The following is a 26,442-nucleotide window of genomic DNA, read 5'->3' as shown; positions in this document are numbered from 1 at the left end:
ATATTCGATTTGTTTGATTTAACTGTGGCACCCCTAGAGCGGATGGAGGAGAGAGAGAGACAGAGAGAGAGAGAGAGAGAGAGAGGAAAAGAGGTTGATAGTCAGTCTCACAACATAGTGTTCTATCAATGTTATGTACTAATTTCATACTTAATTACACATTAAATCGGCATTATTACACATTAAATCGGCACTATCATGTAACTTTTTTTGTATGAATAAAATGCTATTTTGTCCAATCTGGTCGTATTTTGTCTCCCTGCTCTCCTATGGAGACATTTGGATCAAAGGTCATGACAGTAGACCTAGACAGTAGACACAGGATCTGACACGACTTTCAGCTAGGAGAAACTCACCTGGTTGTGAAACTCACCCGATATGTGTTACTATACTAAATAAGGAGATAACATTTCAGAACGTCCTACTTCATCACACAAAAGCATAAAAAGTAGCAGATCTACAAGCTCGACACACGTCGCTTTGCTGATACTTTTCAGTGGTGTGCACAGACATTTAGAGGGGCAGGTGCTCAAGTGAAAAAAGGGCACCTTGTGCAGCGCATTTTGGTGCTTAAGCTATTGAAAAATAGCAGATCTACAAGCTCATAGCGCGCCACCGAGTGGCGCGCTACGAGCTTGTAGGTCTGCTATTTTTCTTTAATCGAAGAACCACTGACATAGAAACATAGCTTTAGATTGTGGGGGCCTAAATAATATAGTAGAAGCGTTTTTTATCAAGATTTGATCAATGTCACCGCATGGTCCACACACCACAAAAAAAACTTTTCTTTTTCTTTTTCTTTTTTAAGAGCACATTGCCAAAAAGGGCAGGGGGTGCTCTAGCACCCCCTAGTGTCTATCTGTGCACGCCACTGCTACTTTTGATATGTTTTATGTTTGGATCCTGAAAAGTAACAGTCTTAAACATATGAGGTTCCTACCCGACGGAGAGACGATTTCACCATTCGTACCTAATAAAGTCTGAGCACTGTGCACCGGTGTTGTGTACCAAAAACTATCGAAACTGCAAGCCCACAAAGTGTCACAGTGCAATGCATCCTGAGCTTGTAGATCTGCAAACCCTATCCCCACTAAACCTTACCTCTAAAGGCCTGACCCCAGAATTTATCTTTTCCAAATTTAAAGCACGACTTTTTTTTAAACCATAAAAAACAACCCTTTCTCTTCTAAGGACCAGGAAAATTGTCCTCACCATGTCTATTCACCACATTTTTCTATAGTTGTCAACTCCATACATAAGATATTCCCAGATATTTCTCGCACTGTGACAAATGTAATGTAATAGAAGATTTACTTATCTTCTTAACAACTTTGCCTTTGCCCTCGGATACAGAGATATTGGACCCATTTTGGGCGGAAACCCCTTTTGGTGTAGCAGATCTACAAGCTCATAGCGCTGTACCGAGTGCCGCACTACGAGCTTGCAGGTCTGCTATTTTTGAAAAGTCGTAAAAATGTAGTGCAAATCTTTGAATATATATTCTTTCATAGCGAACGTTTTTTAACTCAAATCTTTTCTTCTGGGGGGGGGGGTCTCTGAAACAACATATTTTCTCGGCGGCCAATTACATATTTTTCTGGGGGTCCTTGACATGAAAATGTTTGAGAATGACTGACATAGAAACATGGGGTTTTTCATAAAAGCATCGGGATTTAGAAGGCATTTGTAGAATTGTTCTCAGGCCAAAATGGGTTTAGATATTCGAGACATTATCTTATATTTTGAGTATTCATATTGACCCCGCTCCTGTACTAATTACTGTGGATTACAGAATCCATTTCTATGCTGACGGAGAGCACAGAGACAACTTCTCTCATGGTCTGAGCAATATTAACCCATTCTGACCGGGCACCCATTTTGGTGTCAACATCATGTTATGCTTTAGCTATTTAAAAATAGCAGATCTACAAGCTCATATCGCGCCACCGAGTGGCGCGATACGAGCTTGTAGGTCTGCTATTTTTGAAAAATCGAAGAGCGACTGACATTTTTAGAATCTGATCTCAGGTCAGAATGGGTTCATCAGACCAGTGTGTGTCCGGCGGAAACCTCGTATGAATCTGATCTCAGGTCAGAATGGGATAATAAATAAATTGACACATTGGAAAAAGGAGGACGCTCCTGCATTTACATAAATTAAATTACTAGTACACTTGAGAATAAGGTACTTCTTAAAAACAATTTGATAAGGTTTGACCAATTTCTTTTTGCATTTTTCCCTCACAAGTAACAGACACACCCATGGAACATCCACCTACCCACATCCACCTACCCACACCCACACTTACCTGGCGAATCGCTCCTTATCGCCGCCTCCTCCTCCTTCATCATCACACCTGAACACACAGGGAAGCTGTCAGCTTGGCAGCTCCACTAATCACAACATTCAGACGATAGAAACCCTGGTCAACATCCTGCCGGCTGTTTAAACCAGTGGTTCATGTCAAGGTCCCCCAAATTGATTGATATATAATATATACACATCATCGGCAGTGAACCCCCATCTGACAATGTTTTGTTCAACGGACCCCGTCACCCCCAGAAGAGAAGATTTGTGTTACATTTTTACAACTTTTTCAATAATGTAAAAAAGAAAAAGGCACCTACAAGCTCAGAGCACGGTCACGAAGTGGTGAGCTTGTAGATCTGCTATTTGTGAATAGCAAACATATACATGGATAAGGTGGTGGTGGTGGTTTAGATGACGCTGGATGTTAACTACTTTTGTCGGGGTCTAGGAGGGACCTCCCTGGAACGTAAGAGGCGTAAATTGAAATAATCTGGCAGGCAAGAGAGACACAAGGCAGTCCCCTCTTTTCCGGGACTTGGCAAAACACATAACAGCATAACTAACATCTGGTGAGCAGGCGGCTCGTGTGGGACAACATGGATGCGTGTGTAATGTCAACTAATAACACATTCATGGAGAAAAAAGAAAAAGAATGATTTGACCACATCAAATAATGAATAGCTGGGGAAACAGGAAAGGGGCAATTATTTTTGCTCACACTGTAAACTAATCTGTTTTGTCTGTCCACACTGTTATTTGCAAGTCATCACTGACCGATCTGCAATGCTTACTGTGGCAACGACAAAACGACATAGGCGTTAAGTAATGTTTGACTAACACGTATATATATACTAATAGCCTAGTATCTATAAGCACACAAGATGTGAATTTGTAAATGGCAAAATAAATGGTAAACAGTGCATTTATATAGCGCTTTCATCCAAAGCGCTTTACATAGATGGCTCAGGGGTAGAGTGCCTGGATGGTAACCATAAGGTTGCCAGCTCGAACCCGGGCTCCCCCAGAGTTACTGTCGAAGTGTCCTTGAGCAAGACAATGAACCCCTAATTGCTCCTGATGTGCAGGTTGGTGCCTTGCATGGTTTCCGCTGCCATCGGTGTATGAATGTGTGTGTGAATGGGTGAATGTAATGCACAATCTCTGTAAAGCGCCTTGGATAAAGGCGCTATATAAATGCACCATTTAGCATTTTACATTCACCCATTACCACACACATTCATACACCGATGGCGGAGGAAACCATGCAAGGCACCGACCTGCACATCATAAACGTAAAAAGAAAACAGCAACAGACTAACAGAGTACAGTCAAACACTCGGTTCAAAAGGGATAGCACCAAAGAAAGTCCCTTGTGGTTTCCATTTAGGCCCGATGCAATCAGGAGTCTTGCTCAAGAACACTTGGACACTAACTCTGGGGGAGCCGGCGGGATCCAAAGTTATTTTCTGGGTCTCGAACTAAAACGCTTGGGAACCACTGGCCTAAACAGACATGTCTCTGACGACAGGTTGTTTCTAAGGTCACTGAGGACAGTGGCTACAAACGGGAAGACGACAATGTTTGGAGCAACACTCAGAATGTAGTTGTACACACCTGAAGAGTTTGTTGCCTTCGTCGTCGTCATCATCATCATCGAAGTCAGGCCTGTAAGAGAGATGACAATAGTGTACCGTTTGTTTTGACTTTACATTAGGCCGATCCATGCTTACAAATGCTGTTTGTCAGGCCTTGTCATTGCTATATTTATAGAGCGTTTGTTCAGTAACAGTGATTTTGTCCGGCCTGTCATTGCTACAGAACAGAGCGTTCAGTTTTATAGTTTTATAGAGCGTTTGTAACTGAGGGGCTCTCGCCAACTCTCCAACTCCTTTAACGGAGCGTACAAGGATACCGGGATACCAATCTTTTCCAATCAGGAGAGAGAACCGCACAAAGATCATTTGTCAGATGGATACATTTTCCACTTTCCTTGTCTTCCAATTTCCCTTGTTTCTCCTGCATCCTCTTCTAATTGGATACAATTGTTCATCATCATTTTTTTAATAAAAATAATAATAATAATTTTGTAAATTTTAAAACAAAATAAAATAATCTAAGAAATCGACCTGAAAGTTTTGGGAACCACTTCACTTGAAGTTCACTGTGGTTAAAACTAGAACCACTTCACTTGAAGTTCACTACAGGGTCTAAGTGGTTAAAACTAGTCGACTTCACACTGGAACCACTTCCCTTGAAGTTCACTACAGGGTCTAAGTGGTTAAAACTAGTCGACTTCACACTGGAACCACTTCCCTTGAAGTTCACTACAGGGTCTAAGTGGTTAAAACTAGTCGACTTCACACTGGAACCACTTCCCTTGAAGTTCACTACAGGGTCTAAGTGGTTAAAACTAGTCGACTTCACACTGGAACCACTTCCCTTGAAGTTCACTACAGGGTCTAAGTGGTTAAAACTAGTCGACTTCACACTGGAACCACTTCCCTTGAAGTTCACTACAGGGTCTAAGTGGTTAAAACTAGTCGACTTCACACTGGAACCACTTCCCTTGAAGTTCACTACAGGGTCTAAGTGGTTAAAACTAGTCGACTTCACACTGGAACCACTTCCCTTGAAGTTCACTACAGGGTCTAAGTGGTTAAAACTAGTCGACTTCACACAGGAAACACACAGACTTACGCAGCCGGTCTCTTGTTTCTCCCTTTGGGAACCACGGCCCCAGCGGTCACTTGCGTTCCACTGGCTCCCAGACCCAGATTAGCATCTGGCAGATCTAATAACAAGCAGACAAAATGAACAAATTAAACCCCGACAGCCGACACCGTGTTTATGCAACCATTACACTTACAGCTAGAATAATACATACTTGTAAGGTAAGGTATAACCTTAAATCAAATACCACCCAAGTGGAAAAAAAGCGGCACTTCAGAATGAAGGATGCAAGACTGGCTCAGATATACATTCTTCTCATTCATTGGGAACGCTTACAGCGTTTCGGCCTCAGCCTCTCTCTGTTACATTATTGTAACCCATTTCTTTCACTCAGTGTATTGTAATCCTGGGTGCTATACGCTCCCTCTGCCAACCTGGGGAGAGTAACGGACTGACCTCATGTTTCCTTCTATGCATGACTAGTCCAAGCCGCTTCTTTTCACCTAGAAAGGGGGGAACTTCCCCGGTTGGACGTCTAGCACGTGGAAGGAACGTTATTCCAACCAGTTCCTTCCCCCTTCCATCAGGCGCCTTGGCTGGCCAGGGGGAGGGCAAGGCAGTTTAGAGACCAGGATTACAGCATGTTTACTTTTTTGTGAGGGCGTACCCTAGGGAACACGGAGAAAACATGCAAACTCCACACAGAAGGCCTCATACTGTATAGCTGAGCACCCATGTGAGTGCCTAAACTACAAAGATTGAAGTTATATTTATAGCTGCAGCACGGCCACTGCCTAAACTGAAGAGGCACACAGAGGAAGCGCACCTGCTTTTTCTTTAAGGTTATAACCTTATTAGTGAAACTACAAGAGCACTGAGCAGCAGTGTCAGTAAGTAATAGTGTGTCAGTGAGTAGTAAAGTGTAAGCACACACACTAAGCAGTTTAAGCACGTTTAACCCTTGCATCCCTATTTTGGGCATGACATTATAGTCTCAGAAATAGCCTTGGCCTATATATTGTGCTTAATGCACAGTAAGTAAATAGTACACCGTGTTGGTGTTGTCGAGCAGTGAAAAATAGCCAAACTATAATTTGTGAGCTTTGGCTTTGATGACATTTTGTGTAAAAGGATGCTAGTTATAGTACAATGGGGGACTCTGGGCAACTAAGTACAGTATATACATTAGGTTACACATGAGAAACCAGTACAAGTGAGAAAAACGGAACGGGGCGGCGCCCATTTTTCCAGAGCAGGACCCCCCCCCCCCCTTCCCCTCCAACGGCTCGCTGGAATCGGGCCGGCACCCTGGGCGCGTTCATGTGGGTCTGGAACTTCGTATTAAAAAAAAAATCACACCTGTGTAAACCGAGTGGTGCAACTCCCCTCTGAATCTAGATCTCCATCTTTTTCTCGATTAATTAGTACAGCACTACCAGGTGCATGTGTTTGGTACCATGCAGTGGACGGTTCTGTAACATGTTCATGTCAACAAGTACCCCCTAAATTGATACATACTAGTCATATACATACTGTATGTGGGAGGATTCTGTTTGTCCCGCGGTCCCCAACACTAATTATTCTGTTCAATTTATATCGTTGCTGTTGAGTGGGAAAGACGAGTTTCTTTTTGCAGTGGACCGGACCCGCTATCTGAAGAGATTCTGTTTCAGGGACCCCCGTGAAAGAAGACTTGTCAACATGCGTGCAAAACAGATTAAATAGCTGATCTACATGCTCAAGCTTGTAGAAAGGCCATTTTCGACTAGTGTAAAAATACAATAGAGATTAAGTGACTTTAAACTGTTTCTCATTTAACTGGGGACCCCTTGGAACCCCCCCTAAGGGACCCCTGGGGGCTTCCTAGATTCCACTTTAAGAACCAGTGCTACATCATATCATATAATCTCAAACAAACAGCCCATTTTAAGGCATTATTATTGTCCCATTGTGTGTACGAGCAGCTGCGACACAGTCAAATCTCAGCTCTGATTGAACTCCGAGATTGTGCAATAGGATTTCACTGTATAGTGTTGTCAAATGCATTGATTCTCAATGTGGTCTCCAGGGGACCCCTAGGGGACCCCCAGGGGTCCTTGAGGGGAATCCAAGCAAAAAGGATTGATAGTTAAAACTTCGCCATCCATCATTAGTACTTTACACAAGTTAATACAAGACGCACATACAAGAAATTAGTATTATGTCCAATCTATCTACACTACAATAGAGAATGCTGGACTAAAACACATCTGACAGCACTATGAACAGTCTTCTTTTTCACAAGGCGCCCCGGAGAGTAAAGACTGTCAAATTAAATTAGATTGTCATATTAATGTCAAATGTTAAAAGGTTATTATTGTTATGATGACGTTAGCTTAGCTCCTGGGCTAGCTGCTGGCTGCTTGCTGTCACGCTATCTGTAGTTTTTTTTTAGTGTGTCACGCATTTAAACTACAAAAACAAACTGCCATTTCAAGCAGAGGAATTGTGTCTTTAAACGTCGAGGGCATTCTCTATGAGTGTGATAAGTAATAACAGTGTTTTTTACCTGGGTCTGTAGACGACATGTCTGAGCCGAACAACATAAACAAAACAAATAGTTCAGCTGCGGGAAATATGTTTCCTCCGCTCCTCGGATGGGACAGTGACGTCACCGCCAAAGGGTCCGTCATGCGGAAGTGTCGCAATGGTGCTTACTTATTACATTGTCATTTCATTAATATACCTAATGCATTATACTCGTAAAACCATGAAGTGACTGATTTAAATGCTTGAGTTGTTTGCTTTTTTTTTTTTTAATGAGCAAATTAAATAAAGACAGTTTTGTAATTTTTTCGGCCAAATGTTTCATTTTTGAAAATTAAAATGAGAGGGCTGCAAAAATGAGAGGGCTGCCCAGGTTTGAATATTTGTTTCTTTAATTAAGCCTCTTAATTCTTTAATTAAGCCTCTTTCTTCAATTGGCTGCCCAACAGTCAAATATGATAATTATTATTAGTAAAAAAATATATGATATTTGACTGTTGAGCTACTATACTACTCTATTGAAGTCCAAAACAACATAAAATAACAGCTATATGAGCCAATTCCAATATTTAGTATCAATTGAATAGCAACTTTATATCTGTGCAGTTCCTGAACTAAATGTTAATTTGGTGTTCAGTGGTGAGCAATATGATTGATTGATTGATTGAAATATTTATTAACAGTTTGTAGAATTTACAGTACATTTTAAGCACAAACTCAATACAAAGACTGTCAACTGTGAGTGGACGACCCAATTAAGCATTACACTTGTTTACAACAGGGTCCACATTGTTCAATTCATCAAAACATTTAAAGACATACAAACATTTAGAGTCATACAAATAGACATTTCTATGTAGCTAAAGAACAGAACAGTAATTCATCATAATGGGAAGCAAAAAAGGGAAAAGATACAATATACAGTGAGGGAAAAATGGGGTGGGGGGGTGGGGGGGATTCAGATTTTACAGAGGCCAGTTTCGAATTGCAGCCATCCGTAGGTGCCCTTTGAGAGCGGTTTTGAAGGAGTCAAGGGATTCACATGTCTTAATGACTGTTGGTAGGGCGTTCCACATTTTGGTGGCATAGGAGCGAAAATAATTTAGTCCCTTGTTTGTGCCGAATCTGGGTTGTACATGGTTTGTTGCACTCCCTCTGGTGTTGTGGGTGTGGACTTCGTTTACATTAAGGAAGTATTTAGACAGGTACATGGGTATCTTGGTGGTGTATCGAATCTTGTGGACCAGACCCATTGCAAGATGCTGTACTCTGTCGACGATATAACTGAAACTGCCTCAGGAGAAACACAAAAAGGTTTAGAGTGAGAGATTCATGCACTGTAAAATGTATATGTCTCTATATGTTTACTACATAGGCTATAATAGAACTATAACACATACAGTATATAACTTTTACATCTTGGCTAGTTAGAATACGATTTAGGCATTTAGCAGAGAAACTTAGTGGATGAACTGAAGTGATATTGATAAACTAAACTAAGAGTATTCAGAGGATCGACAGAGTACATTTCTAGTTCAGTATGTGTTCAGTCAAAGCATGCAGTTAAGATCTCTCTATTTTAGAGCTTACTGTACACCACTCTACACTGCCCACTTGTGGTCAAGCTACAAAAAAAGCAGCTATTCAGAAACGTCCAAGTAGTTTATAACTACCAAAGTGGAGTCCGGGGACCCCCAAGGGTCCCTGAGGGAGTTCCATGGGGTCCCCAGCTAAATTATTGTTTGGAACCAAATGGACCCTGGGTCTGTAACTCTGAGAGTCCATTTGGGCCCTGGGTCTGTAAATGGTAAATGGTAAATGGTGCATTTATATAGCGCCTTTATCCAAGGCGCTTTACATAGATTGTGCATTACATTCACCCATTCACACACATTCATACACCGATGGCAGCGGAAACCATGCAAGGCACCAACTAGCACATCGGGAGCAATTAGGGGTTCAGTGTCTTGCTCAAGGACACTTCGACAGTAACTCTGGGGGAACCCGGGTTCGACCTGGCAACCTTACGGTTACCATCCAGGCACTCTACCCCTGAGCCACCGCCACCCCGGTCTGTAACTCTGAGAGTCCATTTGGTTCCATTTGGGAACCACTGATCTATAATGGTGCCGTGAGAATCAGTCATAAACTTTAGATTAATGTGTCGCTTGGATAAATAAGTCTGTGAAGAATCAAATGCATTTTCATGTTTTGCTGTTAGAATCATTGTTTGAATCATTGTCTAACTCTTAACATGTTCATTTGGACTGTTTTTATTTTTATGTCTATTGTTGTAATGTATGTAATTGTATGTTATTTCTATGGATCATGAGTCTGCAATAAAGACATTGGTTCATTCTGTAGTCTAATTGTGGGGGAGGTAACGTCCCACTGAACAAGGAAGGCTGTCTCTGTAGTTGGAGTTAAACTGAACACTGTACTAGTGTACTTTTCCAATTGTTTGACGTCACCTTTCTATCCTTGCTTGACCCCCCAGATCCTGTGCTAACTAGCATCTTGCTAACAGTTGTGGGACAATCCCTTAAGTATTAGTCAATCCTCTCAGCCCAGCTCCTTTATTTCTCCATTTCACACAGGAATGAACCGGTAACCTAACAGCGGCCTGTACGCTTCATAACACAACACATTACATTATATATATTCTTCTTTTCACGGCCCCTTTTCCTGTTTCTCCTCCCCGGCTTAAAAAGCCCCCATCTCTGCATCCAAGATGGCGTCACAAGGCTGTCAGTGGGCGGGCGCCTGGCGTCCGGTCCTCGGCGTCCCATTGGACGACGCGGAACGGCGTCTGAGAGGTCCCCGCTTCCCATTGGACAATGTAGCAATTTACTGATGACGTCGGATGTGGGAAATCCAGGGTTTGAGCTCCGCCCTATAGTTTTCCTGCTGTAATACACGGAAACTGGTGACCCCTATAATACTGTGGCCCTGCTGCTGTTAACATACCGGTATGCCGGTTTGAGAGATCATTACACCAACGTTAGCTTTCATTGACAACAGCAACATGACACAGATATCGATAGGTCACCAATGCCGGTGTAACGTGTAGAATGTCAACAGCTGCACAGAAAACTTAACAGAGACAGATGTGTCAGTGAGTGGATATTATTTCTGTCTTCTCACTGTGACGAGATTTTTTCTAGATTTCTAGATTTTTCTAAGGTGATTAAAAATATATATATTATTTTTATGAATATAAATGCAATTGTTCAATCGGTATGGGTATGATACTACAATATAACCACATATGGGTGGTTGTATTTGGTCTCTCTGCTCTTCTATTGAGACATTTATCCCCTGAGCAAGCAGCAATCAGGCAGGCTCTATTTGTAGCTCAATGGTAAACATTTCAGCACTTACACGGAAAGTTACATATAGTGACGCTTAAATCCATTTACAAGAAAAAGTAATCTAATCTGATTACTTTTGGAATACTACAGATGATTTACCGGTAGTTCAGAAGCTGAGGTGGCTGGTGTGGGTCATAGTTGGCTGTCAATGCTGAGCTCTTAGAAGACACAATCAAGCTCCCATGACAATGTATTTATAATATAATTACCGCCCGGTACATATTTTTCCATTTTTCAGAACGTTAGAAAGTTGCATGGGTCCCAAAGCAAAGCCAGTGATGGAGCTTTGCACAACAAAGAATTTCACTTATTTTATATACCTGAGTATAAAATCACCTGTGATGTGACAATGTAAGTTGAAGTAGAGTTAGTTGACGGATAGCACTTGCCATACGTAGTTGACTTAGCCTTGACCTTGCAGGCTTATAAAGTAAGTAGCCTTGCCAAGCTATGGTGCCCATAGGGGCAGGAGCCTATCTCCTGTTTCTGTAGCGTGAGACAGCTTGATGTACAAGGACACCGGCCTGGACATGACGCTAGTATGTCGCAGGGACTTTACCCCCAATCCAACCCTTGATGCTGAGTGTCAAGCAGGGAGGCACTGGGTCGCATTTTAGAGTCTTTGGCAGTGGCGTGCACAGATAGACATTAGGGGGTGCTAGAGCACCACCTGCCCTTGCCCTCTGGACAGCAATATGCCCTTTTGAAGAAACAAAACTGTACAGTGTACAGTATGTGGACCATTGGTGACATTGATCAATTCTTGATTAAAAAAAAAGCTTCTAGTATGATTGATTGATTGTTTATTTATTTTTCGTGTCCTGCACACAACGTGCCCAACCCTCACGGGTTTATAAAACACCATTTCACAATTGCATTTACAGCATGTTTACATTACATAATTAATATATTATTTATGCTCCAAAATCTATAAATCTCAAACTACTAAGGCTACCGGCTGGTTTCACACGCTGCACAAGGTGCCCTTTTTTTCTCACTTGAGCCCCTGCTCCTCTAAATGTCTGTGCACGACACTGGGTCTCTGGTATGACCCGGCCGGGGATGGAACGCCGACCTCCCAGTCTCAGGGCGGACACTCTAACCACAAGGCCACTGAGCTGGTAAGTGGCTACTTAACCCATTCTGAGATCAGATTCTAAAAATGTCTATTACATCCTGACAGTTTCATTATTAACCCATTCTGACCTGAGATCAGATTCTAAAATTGTCTTTGATTTTTCAAAAATAGCAGACCTACAAGCTCGTATCGCGCCACTCGGTGGCGCGATATGAGCTTGTAGATCTGCTATTTTTCAATAGCTAAAGCACGACATGATGCCAACACCAAAATGGGTTCCCGTACAGAATGGGTTAAAATCCTACAGATGACTATAATCGTAAAAATGTGGCACAAATCATTGAATATATATTTCAGAGCGAACATTTTTAACTAAAAATATTTGCTTCTGGAACTACATATTTTGAGATGGGGGGTCCGTGGCCCATTAGAGATAATTCTGGGGGTCCTTGACATGAAAAAGGTTGAGCACCACATGACATAGAAACATAGGGTTTTCAGAAAAAATGTTAGGATTTTATCGACCTCAGTCCATTTAAGTAAAAGAAAGTTCTTGGAACAGAAAATGGTGTGCGGATTCTTACAGTACATACTGTAGATCCTCCTCCACATGTATCCCACACAAACAAATAATTACACGAGACAGATGTGTGACTCATGATGTGTGTTTTCTATTATTATTAATTATTATTATTATTATTATAATTATTATTATCATCATTATTATTATTATTATTATATTTTTAACAATACTTAGACATCATTAAAACAAAAAAATACAAAATAACACTGATCAGGACTCTTTATGGAGATGGAGAGAGAGAGAGAGAGAGAGAGAGAGAGAGAGAGGGAGAGAGAGCATGAGAGTATCCCACACATTACAGATAAGGCACTTGAAATACTGAAATAACATCATCCTCAACGTATAAACAATAAAAATATACATTAATTGATTTCCTCATACAAGTCGGGCCTCTGCAGAAGAAACCTGATTTCGACAACGTTCAATCTCTTGACACAATAAAACAATAATAAACTCTGGCAATGAGTGAAAACCCGTTTTCATACATTAGGAATCATAAAAAATATCAACTCTGTGGTTCTCAAAGTTAGGCTCCCAGGGACCGTCCAGGCTCCTAATTGGACCTGACACGGGGGTCCAAATGGAACCGTACAGGTCTGCATCTTATTGGACCTGACACGGGGGTCCAAATGGAACCGTACAGGTCTGCATCTTATTGGACCTGACACGGGGGTCCAAATGGAACCGTACAGGTCTGCATCTCATTGGACCTGACACGGGGGTCCAAATGGAACCTTACAGGTCTGCATCTCTGACAATGTACAGGTGCAACTAGGGATGGGACGATATGAAAATGATGTCCCGATTATTGTGGCAAAAATAATCGCAAATTAACAATATCGCCATAATATAAATATGCTTAAAACTATAAAAATTCCACTTTTGTTCAACATTTGAACCCCCAGCACCCCCTATAGATAGAGGGCATGCACATGGATAAAGTGAGTGGCAAATCGAGTGAGTTTAACGTCGTTTAATGCAATCAGAAAGGACTTTTCTGTTTGGATGTCTGGGCTGTCAAGGCCAGAAAGTAGTTTTTTGCCACTCAGTAGGCGTTCCCGCATAACTTCCAGGTATGATGATGATGATGTCATGCGCACACCCTCTATTCTGGGTGGAACGTTCACCAAAACTAACCGATCTACAAACTCACAACGCTATTTTTGGTGATTCTTTTTTACCAGGGTAAACAATAACGACTATGAGAGTTACGGCCCGGGGGTCCTTGGAATTAAAAAGAAAAAAAAAACTTTGAGAACCACTGTCTCAAATGATTCTCAATGAGCAGAACCATACAGCCCAGGTCACAACACCTCTGACAGACATTCATCGACTATACGACACACATGGTTCCCAAACCCTGATCCACCGGGTCCCTAGGGTACTGCTGGAACCCTAACGTACTGCTGGAACCAGTTCCAATACCAGTACCAATGGTCCATTGGAATTTAATTTAGATCCCGAGGGGGAAATTCAATTTTCAGCTTAACCCAGCATGATTTGGGGGAGGATCTGTGCTCAGGGACACCTCCTGACACGTGGGGGAATCGAACCTGGGACCTTCTGTTTCCCAGGTGGACTCCCATTCAACCTGGCCAACCCTCTGGGGGAATCCTGGCAGTGGCGTAAAGTTTACTTAAGTACTGTACTTACAGTAAGTACAATTTTGAGATTTTTGTACTTTACTTGAGTATTTCCAATACTTCTACTTCTGCTCCACTACTGTACATAAGTACATTTTTATGTCAACACTTTTGTACTTTTACTCAAGTACATTTTGAGTAGTTACAGTATATTTGCACTATTTTTTTTTTTTTTTAAGATATTTTTTTGCGGCTTACGCCTTTTATTGATTTTTGAAGGGACAGACAGTAGGCTGACAGGAAACGGGAGAGAGATGGGGGGATGACATGCAGTAAAGGCCGTGTCGGGTCCGGGAGTCGAACCCGCGGCACACTGCGACTGGATTACCAGTCCGGTGCCCAGACCGTTACGCTACGGCCTGGGCCAGTATATTTGCACTATTGATGCTTTTAATTAAGTAACAAACTAACTGAATCCTAGTCCTGCTGGATCTAAACGCTGTTCCAGAGGGAACCAACCGATACTGTTTTAGAACGATGTTGCATAGAGTAAACTGAACTGTGGTTTCCTAAATAATGTGAGGTAATGTTTCGCTCCAATATATTTTCTGTGCTGTGACGTCCACCTCCCATAGAAAGGGTTTGAACTATCCTCTACTCCCTTTCCGTGGTTATGTATCTTTTAGATAAGATTGGGTCACCCTAATCCAAACGATGCCCCATATTGGGGCAATTAGACGGTTAGAATCACTGATTGTCTCGGGTCATTCTGTCCGTATCTGTTTCCCTTCTTTGCGACTTTTCTATTTGGAAATAAAATGTTATACATAGACTATAGTCATTCGTATTTTGAGTTTGTATAGCCAGAGTTTTTCAATATCAAAACTCTGGCTACTGCTGGGTTCTATCCCACCAGTTGACAGATGCTAATGTTCAGTAGAATGTTTCATTTAGATAGCATACTTTTGTAGACATAGAATTGTTTATTGTATAGTCACTATACAATACTATAGTCACTATACTATAGTGTATACTTATAGGTTCTTAGTTTCCTTTTGATCCTAGACGACTGTCTCTACGTATTTGATGTATTACGATGTGTTGTTCCCGTTCTTGCTTACTTAACTGTAAATCACTCTGGATTAAGAGTGTCTGCTAAATGCCTAAATTGTAAGTTGTAGAAGTTGTAGATGTCAGAAGTTTTATATTTACTTTGTTGTTATCCTGCTTACTTTCTGTCACATGCTAGTTTTCACCCCTAATTATTCAAACACTTAACCGTCATGTCCAAACTGTCCATTGTCTGTTACTCAGTCCTGCTCTTTTATGTCGATATCTCGATATATCCAGGAACAAACAGCAGCAGTTAACGTACTGCCACCGGCATCATAGCTAGGTAGGACCTGGTAGGACCACTGACCAGCATTACTAGGTAGGACCTGGTAGGACCAGCAGTACTAGGTAGGACCTGGTAGGACCAGCAGTACTAGGTAGGACCTGGTAGGACCAGCATGACTAGGTAGGACCTGGTAGGACCAGCAGTACTAGGTAGGACCTGGTATGACCAGCATTACTAGGTAGGACCTGGTATGACCAGCATTACTAGGTAGGACCTGGTAGGACCAGCATTACTAGGTAGGACCTGGTAGGACCAGCAGTACTAGGTAGGACCTGGTAGGACCAGCAGTACTAGGTAGGACCTGGTAGGACCAGCATGACTAGGTAGGACCTGGTAGGACCAGCAGTACTAGGTAGGACCTGGTATGACCAGCATTACTAGGTAGGACCTGGTATGACCAGCAGTACTAGGTAGGACCTGGTAGGACCAGCAGTACTAGGTAGAACCTGGTATGACCAGCAGTACTAGGTAGGACCTGGTAAGACCAGCAGTACTAGGTAGGACCTGGTATGACCAGCAGTACTAGGTAGGACCTGGTATGACCAGCATTACTAGGTAGGACCTGGTAAGACCAGCAGTACTAGGTAGGACCTGGTATGACCAGCAGTACTAGGTAGGACCTGGTATGACCAGCAGTACTAGGTAGGACCTGGTAAGACCAGCAGTACTAGGTAGGACCTGGTATGACCAGCAGTACTACGTAGGACCTAGCCTCGGTCCCAGGCTTACTTATCTGCGAAAAGAAAAGCCTGGTCACAACCTAAGGCAGAGAAGCTATCGGCGGTTGTATCCTCCGGAACAGCCGTCAAATGTATTTCCCCCGGATAGGATATTTTCCCGACCAATCACAACACTTGTTTCATTCGCGGAGAATGTAAACTGATTTGTAAAGCATCAACGATTTCACTTCCGCTAAAATCCCGCAACTTCCGCTGATAGTCTTTTCAGCTTAGGTCTTGCCCAGGGTGGGTAGGACCTGGTATGACCAGCAGTACTAGGTAGGACCTGGTATGACCAGCAGTACTAGGTAGGACCTGGTAGGACCAGCAGTACTAGGTAGGACCTGGTATGACCAGCATTACTAGGTAGGACCTGGTAGTTCCAGCAGTACTAGGTAGGACCTGGTAGTTCCAGCAGTACTAGTAGAGGTCACTGTGAACCAGGTGTGGTGACTATGTAAAGGGAGCTGACACATGGAATTGCATAGATACAAAAAAAAACGATTGAAGTAAGTGGTATTAATTTGATCGTACATCTTTCAAATAAGACATGTGATTGACTGATTGACTGATTGATTGATTGATTGATTGATTGACTGATTGATTGACTGATTGATTGCTTCTCTGCTGGTTCTTCAGCAGTGAACATAAAGGCACCATAGGAACAACATCTAGTAAAGGAGCACTAACACTAACACTCCTACTTGACTGCATCCCTCACTGTTGAGGCTTTGTTCACACTGGCAGCCCCACATCCACATGTACACTGATTGTTGCAAATCACAGTTCAAACCACATTCCTATAGCTTACTTTACTGCTAGTTAGCTGTCTGTTATGGTCTGGCCCATGTGGTCACGCTGTTACAATAACCACCCAAACACCCAAATCCAATCGGATCACTTACAGATAGCAGCATGGGCACTCGTAGTCCTAAAACATCAGATTGGAGAAACAAATGGGATTGGCCTGCAGACAGTCTGAACAAAGCCTGCATCGATCCTGTCCTCCACCCTTCCCCTCGCTTCTTTACTTACATTTTTTGGCAAACTAGTCAACAATTGAACACTATTAATTAACATCACCAAGCAGACACTTCATGCAAGTGTCCATCTGGGATGCTTGTGTGTGTCTGGGTGTGCGTGCGTGCGTGTATGTGTGTGTGCGTGCGTGCGTGTGAGACAAAATAAAGTAATCTATGTAGTGCATATCATCACCTTGTGATTATATTACATTGTATTGTACTTAAAGTACAACTAGAAAGGTGCGCTCAGTAGAGCGCAAATCTCCTCCAGGAGGCATGGCCATACCTCCCTCCATCTTTCTGTCTGTCTGGATGGTCGTGGTGGGTTGTGGGGGTTTGTGTAATATGTTAAGTGTACTGTATGTAACCGATGATTGCCAAGCCATGTGACCCTATAGGTCACGAGCCTACTGTACATCTCCTGTTTCCGTAGCATGAGGTGACTTGATGTACAAGTACACCCCCTGGCCTGGATATGACACTAGAATGTCACATGAATGATGTACAAGTACAACTTCCCTGGACATGAGGCTAGTATGTCACAGCTCACGGGGACACACCCCCTCCGCAATCCAACCCTTAACGTTGAGTGTCAAGAAGGGAGGCCCTGGGTACCGTTTATTCTTTTATAGTCGTTGAAAAGACCCGGCCAGTGAATCGAACCCCAACCTCCCAGTCTCAGGGTGGACTCTCTAATCACAAGTCCATTGAGCTGGCACTGGGGTTGTGTGCACATGAAAGGGCAAGGGGCACTGGGGGGGGATGTAATAAACTGCCATTACATCATTACAGTGCAACCAGAGGGACTTTGAACAACAGTGAACACATTGGCAAGTAGTGTGGCGTGTTGTCATTATCACTACTAGGGCAAGCATGATATCACAATGCTATGTAGCCTAAAGGCCATGATGCCATATGGCCTGGGCATGTCAAGGCAAACCTTGTTGTTTATGGCCAAGCGTACCTAGTGTTCTTTGTACCGGCATGGCTCGGCATGAAAGTGTGTGTGTGTGTGTGTGTGTGTGTGTGTGTGTGTGTGTGTGTCACATCGACGTGCACGCAGTACATCGCAGTGAAAAGAGCTCTGCTTCAGTCTTTTTGTTTGTTCTGTGTCTTTTAGACCTGGTAAATGGAATGAGCTTTTGTGTGATTGCATTAAAAAAAAAACAGAAAACAAACGAGGAAAAAGAAAAACACAAAAACAATGACAAGGGGTGCGTAGCGTTAGTCTGACGTCCCAATATTTAGACACCCATAAATCTGACTACCCGATATTCCATAGAGCTCTATCCCCAAACCCTAACCCTATCCCCAAACACTAACCCTATCCCCAAACACTAACCATAGAGCCCCATACTAACCCTATCCCCAAACCCTAACCCTATCCCCAAACACTAACCCTATCCCCAAACACTAACCATAGAGCCCCATACTAACCCTATCCCCAAACCCTAACCCTATCCCCAAACCCTAACCCTATCCCCAAACACTAACCCTATCCCCAAACCCTAAACCTATCCCCAAACACCAACCCTATCCCCAAACACTAACCATAGAGCCCCATACTAACCCTATCCCCAAACCCTAACCCTATCCCCAAACCCTAACCCTATCCCCAAACACTAACCCTATCCCCAAACCCTAAACCTATCCCCAAACACTAACCCTATCCCCAAACCCTAAACCTATCCCCAAACCCTATCCCTAGAGCTCCACACTAACCCTATCCCCAAACCCTAACCCTATCCCCAAACACTAACCATAGAGCCCCATACTAACCCTATCCCCAAACCCTAACCCTATCCCCAAACACTAACCATAGAGCCCCATACTAACCCTATCCCCAAACACTAACCCTATCCCCAAACACTAACCCTATCCCCAAACACTAACCCTATCCCCAAACACTAACCCTAACCGCACGCGGAAGCCACGGGTGAGTCTTAACCGTCCACGTAGTGTCGGACTAATAACGGGATGTCGGACTAACGCGTTCTTCCCCAATAACAAGTACGGATATGTCGAGTGAGAACGTGTCCTGAAAATGTATCCGTTGCATTTGTCGGAAAACTATGGAAAATAAGTGCTTTTTCCCCCCCGCCAAACTGGCAAAGTTGGAAATCGATGGAGACCGTGTTGATAAAAGTAAGCCATCAGTTAAGTAACGTAGACTACGATACGGCAAAACGATGGTGGAATGTTCATCCCAGGTCTGTCTACATACATCACACCTGTACGTACAGACTCTGTCAGTGCCTACATACTGTACATACGTCATGATAATGTGTGCGCGAACCTCCCAGATCCAATGGCAGTATAGTTCCCAGTTCCCACGCGTATGCGTCATCCAATGTTCCGTGCCATCGGCATAAGTGTGATTGTTGATTCCTTGCGTCGGTTAGGTTTGTATCAACAGCACCGCCACGACATGCAGAGTGGTCCGGCGTCCGCTGCCTTACATTGGCTCGCTGTGTGAGGATGGGCAAAGCAACGCGAGGAGGTCGGGCGGCGTCCAGTCTAGGCTTGGGTCAAAACAGACATATCGATGCTTACTATGAACGTCACCAAGAATAAACACTACTTCCCAGGAACAATGTTGGTGTAACCGAGAGATTTGCCGCAAATAAACACACGTAGTTACGATGCAACGTTGACGAGTTGGCAGCCTTGGCTCGTGCCAGCTAATCTCATGTCTGCGATTTGACTAGTACCGGTTTCATCCCCCATGAGCCAGAAGGGACAAGAGCGTTGTAAATTGGCTAGATAGTAGTGTTGATCCCATAGGCCGGAGGGACAGATTCCGGTCCATAGCTGCGTAGTATCCCACGGCCTTGAGGGGCGACTGATCGGCGATCATTGAGTCACATGAAATGACGTGGTTTTGTCGTTGGCTGATATTCAGGAATGGAGGCTCCTTGGCCTGCTGGCAGTGAGCACGAAGGATACGAGACTGGCTGCGGGCAGAAATACATGCAGACGGACGGACGGACACACAGACAGACAAAGACAGAAACACAGACAGCCACACAGACAGGGCCGAATGCAAACTCTCCGTCCTCATGGAGATAAATATGGTGTGTGCATGAGTGTGTGTGTGTGTGTGTGTGTGTGTGTGTGTGTGTGTGTGTGTGTGTGTGTGTGTGTGTGTGTGTGTGTGTGCGTGTGTGTTAGTCTGTCTTGGTGTGGTTGTGGTTGTTGTGTGCGTGTCCGTTCTGCGTTGGGCCGTTGCATATCTTCGTCTTCCTGTCGTCCTCCTCTTCGTCCTCGTCAGACTCGTCTGTCTCGTCTTTATCACTGCGGTCATCGTCCACCTTCTCCTGATAGGACAGAGAAAGAGAGAGAGAGAGAGAGAGAGAGAGAGAGAGAGAGAGAGAGAGAGAGAGAGGGAGGGAGGGAGAGAGAGACAGACAATAAGAGAAAGAGTCAGACAGGCAGACGTGGGGGTGTGTGTGTGTGTGTGTGTGTGTGTGTGTGTGTGTGTGTGCGTGTGAGATTGCATGTGCGATTGTGCGTGTGCATTTAGGATTGATCTTAAAATAGTTTTACTTGTCTATAAAGCTCTTAATGGTGTTCCACCTTCTTACCTCCGTGACTGCTTACCTATAGATATGTTCCTAACCGCCCTGTGTCTGTTCTGTCCTGTAAAGCACTTTGAGCTGCATTCATGTACTGTATGAATGAAGGTGCATTATGAATAAAGTTTATTGTTTATGTTTATGTGTTTTGTGTGTGCGTGCATGTGTGGGCGTGTGTGTGTGTGTGTGTGTGTGTGTGTGTGTGTGTGTGTGTGTGTGTGTGTGTACGTGCATGAGTGCGTGCGTGTGTGTGCGTACGCTTTCTGATGAATTGAACATGGTGGACCCTCTTGTAAACAAGTGTAATGCTTAATTGGGTCGTCCACTCACAGTTAACAGTCTTTGTATCGAGTTTGTGCTTGAAATGTACTGTAATTCTGCAAACTGTTAATAAATATTTCAATCAATCAATCAAAAGTGTGTGTGTGTGTGTGTGTGTGTGTGTGTGTGTGTGTGTGTGTGTGTGTGTGTGTGCGTGTGCGTACGTTTTCGGTGAGGAAGCGCAGCGCGCAGCGTATGATGAGCACGGCCCAGAAGACGTGCAGACACTGCAGGATGACCAGCAGACCGTTGAAGAAGTAATACCCGAAGAACGGCTCGTACATGGTCAGGGGAAACACCACGGTCCAGTAGATGATCCTACACACACACACACACACACACACACACACACACACACACACACACACACACACACACACACACACACACACACACATGCACAAAGCAAAGAAACAAACATTACGAGTGCGTAAGTGTGTTTCATTTTACAGTCTCAAGAGGTAAAGATCTATAAGGGTACCAAGGCACAACATGCATTGGTGACTGCAGGCCTTATTACTGCAGCTAGGTTGATACTGAGGAACTGGAAGAGCTCTGCTACGCCAGAGATCACAGACTGGACCCAACTTATGACTGAAGCGGCATCCTTTGAATACTCAATTGCCAGGAGGAAAAACGTCAAAGGGAAGTTCCATGAGATATGGGACTATTTTTATTTGTATATCAAAGGATTGTTGTAACATTTTGTATTTGTACATTACATATGATATAATCACGAGTGTCAGGTGTGTTTTGTTTGTTTGTTTTTTCTTGTCTTTTTCTTTTGTGTAAGTCATGTGGATTTTGTATGCTTTATTTAAAATCATTAAAAAACGTTGATGACAAAAAAGATCTATAAGGGTCCATTTGGTTACCAACTCTCCATCATTTAGCTGAGGACCACCTGGAACCTCCTCAAGGACCACTGGTTGAAAACCACTGATATGTAGGATCAATATTCGTTGAATGTTACACTTCGGCCGATCACCAAGCTCACAAGGGGCGAGTCGTTGTGAGCTTAATGTAGAATCTTTTGAAAAATGTTGAACATTTTTTTTAAATGTTGTAATCATTAAATAAAGACACATTATTTTTAGGGCCGGGACTAATTGCGATTAATTACGATTAATTAACTACAAAATTAATGCATTAAAAAAATTAACGCATCGCACTATTCTTTTCACCGCGGAACGTTGTCACTGGACAGTTTTCAGACAGACCTGCGCACCAAGTGTCCGTGTCCTCTTCAGACAATAACACCACCAGAAACCGCAGACAGTTCACCAGACTGGGGGAAGCCGCTGAGATCACTTTGCTTGTCCCCGTGGATTGGACATAGGATTTAAAAGGCTATCCGATGGTAGCGTGGATTACAGCACAGTTGTGTGCAATTATTCAATAAAGAATGATTACCCCTATTACTAAAAAAACAATGTTTTATTGCTTAAACTTATGTATTCACTATTCATTGATTCACTAGTATACCAAAATCCATTTGAAAAAATTGCTTTCTCACTGTTCTCGGGTCAAATAATGATATGCGATTAAAATGTGATTAATCTAGATTAATTAATCGCAAAGCCTCTGATTAATTAGATTTTTTTTTAATCGAGTCCCAGCTCTAATTATTTTTAACAACAAATCTTCGGGTCCCTGGCAGAACATTCAGGCGGGGGGGCCAAATATAGGGGTCATACAATTTTTTTAGTAATATTACACGAGAGGGTGTGATTTTACCCTGATTATTGGCACGATGGAGCAGGATCGAGGCTTCTGCGTGTGTGTGTGTGTGTGTGTGTGCACACACATTATAGCGTTAAACACTCCATCACGTTATCGTTTTACATAATTTGACGGCATTTATTCCATGATAACGAACCCGGCGGTTATTTAACTGTCAACATGAGCCATATTATGTGGTGAGAGCAGCTGCTTCGCAGCCCAAAGTCAACCTCTTTATGACTGTTTGAACAGTCAGTTCACCACAATGACAGCCAGCAGCCAACCTAAACTACACAATGACAGCCAGCAGCCAACCTAAACTACACAATGACAGCCAGCAGCCAACCTAAACTACACAATGACAGCCAGCAGCCAACCTAAACTACACAATGACAGCCAGCAGCCAACCTAAACTACACAATGACAGCCAGCAGCCAACCTAAACTACACAATGACAGCCAGCAGCCAACCTAAACTACACAATGACACCTATTAACCCATTCTGACCTGAGATCAGATTCTAAAAGTGTCTTCGGTTTTTCAAAAATAGCAGACCTACAAGCTCGTATCGCGCCACTCGGTGGCGCGATATGAGCTTGTAGATCTGCTATTTTTCAATAGCTAAAGCATAACATGATGCTGACACCAAAATGGGTGCCCGGTCAGAATGGGTTAGTCACTGATGACACCTACGTACTGTATTAGTCATTGATGACATCATTAGCGATGTGGACACTAGAGTAGAACTGACCGTAGGATATTTACTTACTTATTATTATTCCCATGGATATAATTATTCCCCATTAATTTGCCGATTATCATTAAACGACTTAGACCGGTCTGATGTTGCCTTATATATTTGAACCACTATAACCATCATTTAAAACTCTAGCTGTTGTAGTGAAAATGTGGCGCAAAACAATATATTCTTTCACATCAAATGTTTTTAACTCTATATCTTTGCTTCTAGGGGGTCCCTGGAACAACATATTTTCAGATGGGGGGGCGGCGGCCAATTACATATCAATTACATACCTCGTTATAGGCCATAATATAAATTGTGTGAGTTCGTGACTGCGTGTGTGTGTGACCGTGCGTGCGTTTGGTTGCGTACCAGAAAGGTAAGATGATGAGACGACTCACGATGAAGACTCCAGCGAAGACGATGAAGATGTAGTTACAGGTGTTCCTCCAGCCGGCATAGTTAAACATCTTAGCAGACTGACGGACGGACGGACAGACGGAAGGACAGACAGATGGATGGATGGATGGATGGATAGACTTTGGTAAGAATGGTGTACTTTTCGCCTCTAGGTGTCAGCATAACACCAACTACTGTCAATTGAATCACTGAATGGCAACTACTACTATTACTACAACTGCTACTACTACTACTACTACTAATAATAATAATAATAATAATAATAATAATAATAATAATAATAATAATAATAATAATAATAATAATAATAATAATAATAATAATAATAATAATAGTAATACTACCTCCAGCAGGTAGTCAGAGGAGTCGTGTATTAACATGATGAGCGTTCCAGCGCGGATGTAGTTCACACACCACGAAAAACTAATGAGTGTGATGGTCGCCACATGATGCACAATCTGTTCATTAAAGTCCTGAGAGAGAGAGAGAGAGAGAGAGAGAGAGAGAGATAGGAGAGGGGAGAAACTTAATAATACATACACTTGTAATCTACTTTGTCTCAAAGGCGCTACAGGATAAAAATAAACATTGCCATGAAGACAACATGGGCATAAAGACAGCATAATATGGACACCAAATATGGAACATTTCTTACTTTTCGCTTGACGTCGGAGGCGACACTGAAGAGCAGCGACCCGTAGAAACCCAGTTCCAACATGTAGTACCAGTACTGAGACGGCAGCAAGGTCTATTGGACACACATATACACATAACACCATGTTATAGCAAGGTCTAATGGACACACATATACACATAACACCATGTTATAGCAAGGTCTATTGGACACACATATACACATAACACCATGTTATAGCAAAGGTCTGACGGACACACATATACACATAACACCATGTTATAGCAAAGGTCTGACGGGGACACATATACACATAACACCATGTTATAGCAAAGGTCTAATGGACACACATATACACATAACACCATGTTATAGCAAAGGTCTGACGGACACACATATACACATAACACCATGTTATAGCAAAGGTCTGATGGACACACATATACACATAACACCATGTTATAGCAAAGGTCTGACGGACACACATATACACATAACACCATGTTATAGCAAAGGTCTAATGGACACACATATACACATAACACCATGTTATAGCAAAGGTCTGATGGACACACATATACACATAACACCATGTTATAGCAAAGGTCTGATGGACACACATATACACATAACACCATGTTATAGCAAAGGTCTGACGGACACACATATACACATAACACCATGTTATAGCAAAGGTCTGATGGACACACATATACACATAACACCATGTTATAGCAAAGGTCTAATGGACACACATATACACATAACACCATGTTATAGCAAGGTCTAATGGACACACATATACACATAACACCATGTTATAGCAAGGTCTGACGGACACACATATACACATAACACCATGTTATAGCAAGGTCTGATGGACACACATATACACATAACACCATGTTATAGCAAGGTCTGATGGACACACATATACACATAACACCATGTTATAGCAAAGGTCTGACGGACACACATATACACATAACACCATGTTATAGCAAAGGTCTAATGGACACACATATACACATAACACCATGTTATAGCAAGGTCTAATGGACACACATATACACATAACACCATGTTATAGCAAAGGTCTAATGGACACACATATACACATAACACCATGTTATAGCAAAGGTCTGACGGACACACATATACACATAACACCATGTTATAGCAAAGGTCTAATGGACACACATATACACATAACACCATGTTATAGCAAAGGTCTGATGGACACACATATACACATAACACCATGTTATAGCAAGGTCTGATGGACACACATACACACATAACACCATGTTATAGCAAAGGTCTGATGGACACACATATACACATAACACCATGTTATAGCAAAGGTCTGACGGACACACATATACACATAACACCATGTTATAGCAAAGGTCTGACGGACACACATATACACATAACACCATGTTATAGCAAAGGTCTAATGGACACACATACACACATAACACCATGTTATAGCAAAGGTCTAATGGACACACATATACACATAACACCATGTTATAGCTTTTGCTGCCCGGGCACCCAGACTCTGGAATTACCTACCTCTGGCTTTAAGACTATAGCTAACTCAGTGTCAACTTTCAAGTCACTTCTGAAAACATATTTGTACACTAAAGCCTTTCCTTAGATTTATCATGTTGCTCATTTTCTCATGTCCATGCATGTACAGTATTATGCTTTGTCTTATTCTGTATATTTTATGCATTTCATTTGATTGTTGTTGGTTATCC

General features: G+C 42.6%; 2 protein-coding genes across 2 annotated transcripts in view; both read right to left on the bottom strand.

Moving 5' to 3' along the window:
* The window catches only part of arnt (aryl hydrocarbon receptor nuclear translocator), a 32,595-nt gene extending 24,970 nt beyond the window's left edge, over positions 1-7,625 (bottom strand). Inside the window, exons 1-4 of the mRNA XM_083760471.1 lie at positions 7,530-7,625; positions 5,009-5,102; positions 3,926-3,976; positions 2,310-2,357 (exon numbers count right to left, since the gene is read on the bottom strand). Coding sequence (XP_083616597.1) covers positions 2,310-2,357; positions 3,926-3,976; positions 5,009-5,102; positions 7,530-7,566 — 230 coding nt within the window. The 5' untranslated portion in view covers positions 7,567-7,625. The remainder of the gene's footprint in view (positions 1-2,309; positions 2,358-3,925; positions 3,977-5,008; positions 5,103-7,529) is intronic.
* An 11,543-nt stretch (positions 7,626-19,168) lies between these two features.
* The window catches only part of cers2b (ceramide synthase 2b), a 54,156-nt gene continuing 46,882 nt past the window's right edge, over positions 19,169-26,442 (bottom strand). Inside the window, exons 7-11 of the mRNA XM_083761118.1 lie at positions 24,698-24,790; positions 24,387-24,515; positions 23,995-24,101; positions 21,323-21,476; positions 19,169-20,579 (exon numbers count right to left, since the gene is read on the bottom strand). Of these exons, the coding sequence (XP_083617244.1) occupies positions 20,430-20,579; positions 21,323-21,476; positions 23,995-24,101; positions 24,387-24,515; positions 24,698-24,790 (633 nt within the window). The 3' untranslated portion in view covers positions 19,169-20,429. The remainder of the gene's footprint in view (positions 20,580-21,322; positions 21,477-23,994; positions 24,102-24,386; positions 24,516-24,697; positions 24,791-26,442) is intronic.

The sequence above is a fragment of the Protomyctophum parallelum genome (assembly GCF_964188405.1).
Source record: "Protomyctophum parallelum genome assembly, chromosome: 3".
Taxonomy (NCBI): domain Eukaryota; kingdom Metazoa; phylum Chordata; class Actinopteri; order Myctophiformes; family Myctophidae; genus Protomyctophum; species Protomyctophum parallelum.
This window is presented reverse-complemented; position numbering and strand designations above follow the sequence as displayed.